The following is an 8056-nucleotide window of genomic DNA, read 5'->3' as shown; positions in this document are numbered from 1 at the left end:
GATGGTGGTGATTATTTATTGCTGGCTTTGATAGCCCTCTAGTGACCACAGCGGTGTACCTGCCAGCTGAGATATAGAACTACAATATAGTATAATGAGACTTTCTACAAGTCTCATTATACAGTTTCCGTAAAACCAACGGGGACATTTTATTTTAACATTTTGTCTGAGGAAAACATTAATATTAATGGCTATTGTCGTTCTCCTTCTTCTCGAGAGATTCTTTTCTTTCTCCTAATACAACTTCCCACTCCTTCTCAGCCTTGTGTGTCTCAGGAACATAATAACCAGACTAATGAATCTGACTGCTCTGCTTATGAGCATAAGAAACCAATTCTTTACTCCCCAGTGTCACCCATATTGGGGGGGGGGGGGGGGGGGGGTCTGCACAACAAACTGATTGCATCATGAGAAAGCGTTCCAAGAAAAAGAGACCAAATTCAAACCACATGGATATTATAGGTGTGACCAATGTAAAGACATTTAGCACAGCAGAATTTTGTTAATAGCTTTTAAATTTGTGGCACCGTACTTCAGGAAAACCAGCCTGGTAAATCTGGGGCCTTTTTCTGCTGTAATCACAGTTTGGAGGTCCACACTGTGTTACATTTTTGATTTAGGAAATAAAGCAGTTCATGCTACGACTGCGAATGAGGAGCAATCCCAGACCATTTGTCTCTTCCTACTGAGTTTATCTAGTCAGTGAATTGTGTTTCTGAGTACCACACAAGCAGGCTGTGAATCCAAATTATGTAAAATGAGGCAATTTACACCCACTTCTATTCCTTAAATGATGATTGTGGCAATGCTCACTGGTGATCATCATTACGCAGTCTCAGCTCACCCATGAATTGATTGTGGTAGTCGAAGGTGTGCATGACAGTTGGCAAAGGACAGGGTGAAGTGGGACAAGCGGAAAATACAGTAGTAGTAGCAGCATGACAGTGTTGTGATAATCACCCTCATAAAAAAAAGTATTGCTTACAGTGACACGGCAGACGCCAGTAATTTATAATATGAGCAGCTCCCCTAAAGTACAAATTCAAACATGATCTAAAATGAGTGTAATTTCATTGTCTCTAAATAAATACACTTAACACAGGTTGCAAGTTTATATACTACACTTGCCAAACACCATCTCAGACACCTTCATTGTTTCAAGGTTTTTTTCTTTATTGCAGAAAGCAGTCCAGTCATCATTAGGAGTACTCGGAATGAAATGAGGAAACCGTTTGAACACGCCTCGAGCCTTCATGACACACTCTGGATGCTGACAGTATTGGTATTTCCAAAAAAGCAAAAAATCCATAACATAAAGAAATTCAAACATCCGTTCTGTGCAACAGCAAAGCAGAGCTGAATGATTGCCTCGCGCTGCACTGATAGCAGGAATTGCTGCAGCTCGATGAATTACACAGTAGCACAGTAAGGGTGCTGTAAAGTCGCCCTCAGTGAAAAAATGAATGAGGAGCGTCGACAGCAAACGATAATACAGTGTCCGGGATTGGAGCGGATTCATTACTAGTCCAGAACGATTGATCCAAAGATGTGGCCGCAGGAAAAATGAAATATTGCTGGGATCAAAGCCAATGTCTCCATTAGCAAATACATTTGTTGAATAACCGTAGCTAAAATCCTGCATTTAACTTAAAACACAACAGGTTAAACAGCCTTGGATTCAATTATCCACATTTCCTGCTTACAGTGAAGAAACAAACCAAATATCACTCCGACATTCTTCATAACCTACAAAACATTTCAGAAAAATAAACCTCTAGCAGAATTGTAATACTGGTGTCACAAAAACTATCTATATTGCTTATATCTTATATCTCCCCTATCTGCCATCCTTGAACTACTTTTATGACAAACAAATGTCCTTAAAGAAGCCATGGAGTTGCATTCATAAACTTCCAGCCGCCATGAAAGCTGCTCCAGTGAATGACATCATATCAACAATTGAATCATCCTGGCCTGAACTTTGGCATCTCAGCTGTTATCAATAAAGAGAATAAAAACCATTCCAGATTGAATAAAGTTGTTTTTCCTCCGTTTCTCATGAGAACATGCTGGAAAAAATAAGATTAAATTAAATCAAACCACGCTCATTCCTGGAAGCAGCATTAAGAATACTCTCACTGAATGAACAAGAGAAAAAGATACAGTATGAAATACACGATATGTGTTCCGAGTAATAGGATGAAAAAACAACAACATATCAATCAATCAATCATGTCAATCCATGACTTCAAATAAATCATGGATCCATGAATTCAAAGAGATTATATAGCATCACAAAGAAAAGATGAGAAGGAATGCAGATTTAGGAAAATGAGGAATGAGAAGTGGAAAATGTGATGGAAGAGGAACAACTTCCGTCTCCTTGATCGTCTTTCCTTCATCACTCGCACTCATTTTCCCGAAGGACATTGTACATGTTGACGGTGAAGCCACATGATTTATCATCCTTCGGCTTAGGATGTCCAAACCCCTCATCTTCATCATCCCCATCCTCATCGTCATCTGCATCTCGATCTCTCTCTTCCTCTGACTCAGTGCTGGACTCCCCATCCTCTTCATCCTCTCGCTCTCCTTCTTCAGCCTGCTCTGTCCTCCTTCCTTGAAGGGCAACGATTTCCGGCAAGCCTGGGTGATTTTCCCAATGCTCTGCAGACCACAGATAATCCCCCCAAAATAAATGGCTTCTGTCAACATTCCATTTTAACTTTACAAATACTCTGAAGAAGTCCTTTCTTTCTTTATTTTTTTTACCTCTGAGGCAGCTGTAGCCTGGCGGCCTTAAACAGAGGCACAATCTGCCATCAATTGCCAACCGTAGAAGACTGTTAGCTGCACGGTAAACATCATTGCGAGCTGCTTTTGCCGTCTTATAGCCTCTCCTCTCCGCCCATGCTAAGGATTGCACAAAGAGAAAGACACTCTTGCTCAAAATAAAAAAAAGACGGCGATACTGAGAGATGCACGTCCGTGTTTTGGGATTGGTGAGATGAGCCACAAAGATTAATGAGCGTTATACACATTACTGGCTTTTCTGAAAGGTTTTAAAAGAAATCAAATGCCACATGATCAGTATCTCTCAGAGATTATTTACCCTCACAAACATCCCAGGCAGTCCACTTGAGCTCGTCAGAACTGCGGTCTCCTTGACGGCAGTCATTTTCTAGCAAACTAGGATGTTTGAGCTTCAGCACGGATAAGAACGAGGTCCTTTCGCACAGATAACCAACTGAGCTGTAGGGCTCCCGCAGCTGTGATACCGGATAGATGCCTGCCAGGATCTACGGGAAAAACGGACGCGAGAAATAAAAAAGCCAAGATGGAAAGAGAAAAACATGGTTACGATAAATCAGAGCGAAAACCATTCCCAATACCGCAGAGTTTAACAGACGTTACCCCAATACACCCGTGGAACTAAGGAAGAGCAAAACAAACAAAACCTGTGGGACTGTACGAAACAATACACTTATCCCAGAGGTGTGTGAGAACGCTGCCAGACAAAATTAACTTCAGTTTGAGGTGAAAAGGAAAAGTAAAGTTAAAGTCACGTCTGCTCTCAAATACACAAACATGAACTCGTACCTGGAGCTCTTTATTAACGCAGGAGGGGAAAACCAGTCCAGGGCAGTCGCAGAGTTTGACCGTCGGGGTGAGGTAGTAGGTCTGGAAGTATTTGGTGTGGCCTGGGGTCCGAGAAACACTTACCACCTTCCTCCCCACCAAGCTGTTTATAACAGATGACTTGCCAACATTTGGAAAGCCTGTGGGGGGGAAAAAAAGCCTCATGTAAATTCTGGTTATAATTTGGTTGGGTTTGTTAAACTGCTGAATATGGCAACAACTTCCTATCGCTCCGTACCGACGCAGCCCAGTGTCAGAACCCCATCTTTGTAGAGCTCCTGCGATGGGCTGCTGATTTCCATAGTACTGTCACTCTGATGTTCCATCAGCACCGACTCGCCTTCATCCGGCTGCTGTTCGTCACGACGCTCCGCGACAGAATCTCTCTGAATCTTCAGCTCCCAGCTGGACATGTCAACTTTAAAAAGAAAGAAAGAAAGAAATCGGTCGACACCCAGAACGATGCAACACAAACATGCTCGACTTCAAGGTAAAAAATAATGCCACCGAGACGGCTGCGCTATCACAGATCTAGAATGTTTGGTGAAGATTGTGGCGGCGGAGAGACAATCACCGTAGCCTTCGGCGATGTCCTGACATGCCTTTAGGATATCTATAGGACCTCCTGCTTGACTCGAGCCAGCCTTCCTCCTCGTCTTCTTCTTTTGGAGCACTACAAGCAACAGGCAACATGAAAAATAGATTGTTATTAAAACCAGAGACGCAGCACTAAAATATATTTGCAATTATTTGCCCCACACCTGTACTGTAGGGCTGTCCAGGGTGGGAGGTGAAGCACACTATTTGCAGGTGGGGAAATTGGGAGGTCATGTAGTGTTTCCAGGCAATCACCACTGGGGGAGGACACAGGTCAATTTTGTTCAACACCAGCACCACCTTCTTTTGGAGCTCTCGTGTGATGTAGTGATACAGGGATGGAGGGAACTGCAGCACCTGCGTGGATTTAGAAGAGCCTGTCTCTTGTTCACATAAAAAAAAATAGTGAACAGAAGTAATAAACTAAAATATTCCCACAAATACCAACACAAGAAGTCTCTGCGCTTTCAACTTCACGTACATACCCACACTGGAAACTATAAACGTAAGATGTGAACTCATAAAGTATATTCGACTTGTTAGAATAAGTACTTATCTTATGAGCTTATGTTATAATTAGACCCAAAAGAAGCAATTGAAAGTGGTGAAGACAGCAAACTATTAAATGTGACCATTTTCTGTGAGTTCATAAGCAAAGATATGACAATATAACGAATATTTAAGGAGACTCTCATGATGGAAATGACCAAATCCAATTTTAAATTTAAAAGTGTCGAACAATAACATATTTATAGATAATAATTTTAGTGGACCACATGAAAATAAAAAGCGTGCAGCATGTATTTGCTAATCAATAATTCACGTTGACGCTCAGATGGACTTTGACTGTGTCTCCATCTAGTGCTCAGATCCAGTCTGGAGGCTTCGTCTTACAGAACCACCTACCGGGTGTCTGATGTCCACAATAAGCAGGATTACGTCCGACATCTCCAGCACTCTCCAAAGCTGCCGCCATGTCTAAAAGTCAACACAGATGTGGAACGTGAGGTGAGGTTCAAAGCAGCCCTTCTTCTATAATTAAGGGCTGAACGATTAAAAAACAAACAGCAACATCTTTTTCTGTAACTAGAAAGAACTCTGTGACAGCTTTTTAACTTTTAACCAGCACCGGGACAATGTACTGCTGATAATGGGATATAATTTGATGAAGTGGAGTCTTTTCACATTGAGCAAGAGCACAATGGGCAAAACAACACAACCACATGGAATATATGTGGCATATATTCCATCATTTTGATCCTTAGTGCCACTTAAAGCGTCAGCATCTCTAGATTACTGAGAGACACCACCAGCTGCTCAATGAATGCTCACGCTGCGACGTGCCTCCTGAGCTCAGCCTACGCTTTAAAATTTAATTATCTGCAATAATCTGTTTTTGATTTTGATGAATGACGTCACCATTCGCACAGCCTGAGCAATACGAACAACACGGCAATGCAGAGGTACGTCAAAACGCTTGCAAATCCTTGCACAATGCAACTTTAAAACAATTAACGATTAAGTTTAACTCATGAACACCATCTTGGATATAATTAGACATTTACAGATTCTAGTACAGATACTAGACTTCCATGGCATTTTCTGAATAATTCTCTCCATCACTAACAAAGTTTTTACATTTCAATGAAAATATTCAATTATGGACAAATACTCAAAAGAAGGAAACTTATTAAAAATCATGGGACACATTGATGAAACTGGTTTAATGCAATCTAGATAACCAGACTAAAATGATAAATAATGAACATGTTTGTGTGCAAAAATGTCAACACACTATTTTTACTGCAGCTACTGAAAGAACAAACTAGGGAGCCCAAAGAGTATCCATTTTACACAACCCACCTCTAGATTGTGTTCAAAGTGGCTGAGAGAGCCAGGTAGGTTTCTGTAGTTCAGATCATCCAGGTAGTGTCTGTATGACTTCTCCTCTTTCCTCAGCAGGACCTCCCGCGCCATCGAATAATTCCAGGGTGGCCGTTGTGGGAAACCGAGACCTAGCAGTGAATAATGAAGTTTCAGCAGGTTCAAGCCGTGAGCCACTCCCTTAACCTACTTCGCTTGAGATTGTCATGTGGAAGACCTTTCTCTAAGGGGTAGATGTCATCGATGTTGACCTCAAGTTCTTTGTCTGATACGGGCTGCAGCAACTTTTCCATGCACAATTTCTTTCTCTTTTCCACTTCCTCTTTACTCTCGTTTTCAAAGTGCAGTCGGAACCTGGCAGGGAGAATGAGAGCGGATGTCGGTGAGATTTACTTTTGTATTTTGTTGCAATGCTTCCAAACATAAGATAAAATACCAACATCACATTACACCCTTTAAAAAAACAAATCAAACGCTTTTTCTTTTAGATGGAAACATATTAAATGTGTCTTTGTTAGCAGGGAACTTCCATCCAACTTGTTATCTCCTTCATAACTCCATAAAATGAGGATTAGTATTTATGCTGGTAACTCACCTGTTGGGGTCATATCGACCTTCTGCGCTGGCGGGCTGCTGATTGATCCTCCTAACATCAGTCGTCTCACTGTCAGAGGTGTCCGACTCTTGTCCTCCCAACTCTACGCCACAACCGGTTTCACCTAAAAAATCATTGCCAGTCATAGATCAGTCAAATGAACGTTATAAGGATTTTCAATACCAAAATCTACCTTCTCCACATATATTATCTGATATGATTATTGATCGATATGCTGGTATCAGGAGTCAAGTCCAGGGAGGTTTCAAATCGTTCTGAGAAGTCAACACTAACAGCTTGAACTCAGACAATAAAGGGACATTTTAAAGTCAATTACATAGTCCCGAGTTTTTTTTATTGAATGGAATGTTAGATCATATTTTGTCCAGATGGTGACACTAAAACAATATAATATTTAAGTCAAGTTCAAAGGCAACTCATATAGACATTGTATTATGTATAACATTTCGCATTACAGCTAGCAAACCGAAGAAGCTGGTTGTTTGTTTTACACGCTATCTCGCTATCTAAGAAGGATTTGAAATCCTGCTCGACCCAACTCTCCACTCACACATAAAACGTGATGCTCTGCACAAATCGTTAGCTAAACTGCTAAAGCTAGCGTGTTTAAAGCTAACAGCAAACGTACCGGTCCCTCTCTTTCGCTCCCGTTTGATCTGTAGCTGTTTCTTCTTCTGTTTGTTGCTAAATGGCTTTTTCCGAGGCATACTTAAGACACGCTGTTTAACTAATGTACCTATTGAGCCTATTTCTTATTGCCGCTTGTAACGCAGCTTGCTCGGTGATATTATTTACATGGGCGAAGTTTCTCGACTCCCACACTTCTTCAGTGACGCCATATCCACTGCAGAGAAACGGCGGACGAGTCCACGACTCCACATTTCGTTGTTTGTTTGCAGACTGCCAGAGTTGACTTTAGACCATATTAATATTAGATTATTTTACTGAAAACTGATCTTATCGCAGAATTTATTTTAAACTTCCTCCAACTTACATACATGTAACATGTAAACAACTTGACAGCAGCCCCTCTCACCTTTAATGGTACAGTCCACTTTTGTAAACACCCGGAACGCTCACATTCCAGCATGCTTCAAATATTAAACATACCTGTACGTGAGCAGCACAGGAAAACAGAAATAGTTTTTATTTGCGTCATCTATTAAATATATCCCGATACAAAAACAGACTGTTATTGTTTGTTTGTTTGGCTTTCATTGTAAACAGCAAATAAATAATTCCATTGCACAGGGAAACATGTCTTCTTATTGTACATTTGACTTGTTTAAACCTGAATTTTGAATTAGTAACTGAAAAAAA

The 8056-nt window shown here is 41.0% G+C and overlaps 1 protein-coding gene across 1 annotated transcript; it reads right to left on the bottom strand.

Moving 5' to 3' along the window:
- Positions 1-1157: 1157 nt before the first annotated feature.
- LOC137916907 (guanine nucleotide-binding protein-like 1) lies at positions 1158-7443 on the bottom strand. Its single transcript, XM_068759864.1, has 12 exons — positions 7365-7443; positions 6716-6839; positions 6338-6474; positions 6100-6251; positions 5143-5214; positions 4401-4593; positions 4214-4312; positions 3878-4057; positions 3601-3779; positions 3113-3299; positions 2773-2913; positions 1158-2667 (listed from the first exon to the last, which is right to left on the bottom strand). The coding sequence occupies exons 1-12, from the start codon at positions 7441-7443 to the stop codon at positions 2402-2404; spliced, it is 1809 nt and encodes a 602-aa protein (XP_068615965.1). The 3' UTR covers positions 1158-2401.
- Positions 7444-8056: the final 613 nt, after the last annotated feature.

Source organism: Brachionichthys hirsutus, unplaced genomic scaffold, assembly GCF_040956055.1.
Source record: "Brachionichthys hirsutus isolate HB-005 unplaced genomic scaffold, CSIRO-AGI_Bhir_v1 contig_763, whole genome shotgun sequence".
NCBI classification, from domain to species: domain Eukaryota; kingdom Metazoa; phylum Chordata; class Actinopteri; order Lophiiformes; family Brachionichthyidae; genus Brachionichthys; species Brachionichthys hirsutus.
This window is presented reverse-complemented; position numbering and strand designations above follow the sequence as displayed.

Bases quoted from the DNA above. Each gene is read 5' to 3' on its own strand.
- LOC137916907 (XM_068759864.1), bottom strand. From the start codon at position 7,443: ATGCCTCGGAAAAAGCCATTTAGCAACAAACAGAAGAAGAAACAGCTA. The intron at 4,313-4,400 runs GTGTGGGGCAAA...TGTTGCTTGTAG, and splicing joins TGGACAGCCCTACAGTACAG to TGCTCCAAAAGAAGAAGACG. The intron at 3,300-3,600 runs GTACGAGTTCAT...TTTTTCCCGTAG, and splicing joins GCGTTAATAAAGAGCTCCAG to ATCCTGGCAGGCATCTATCC.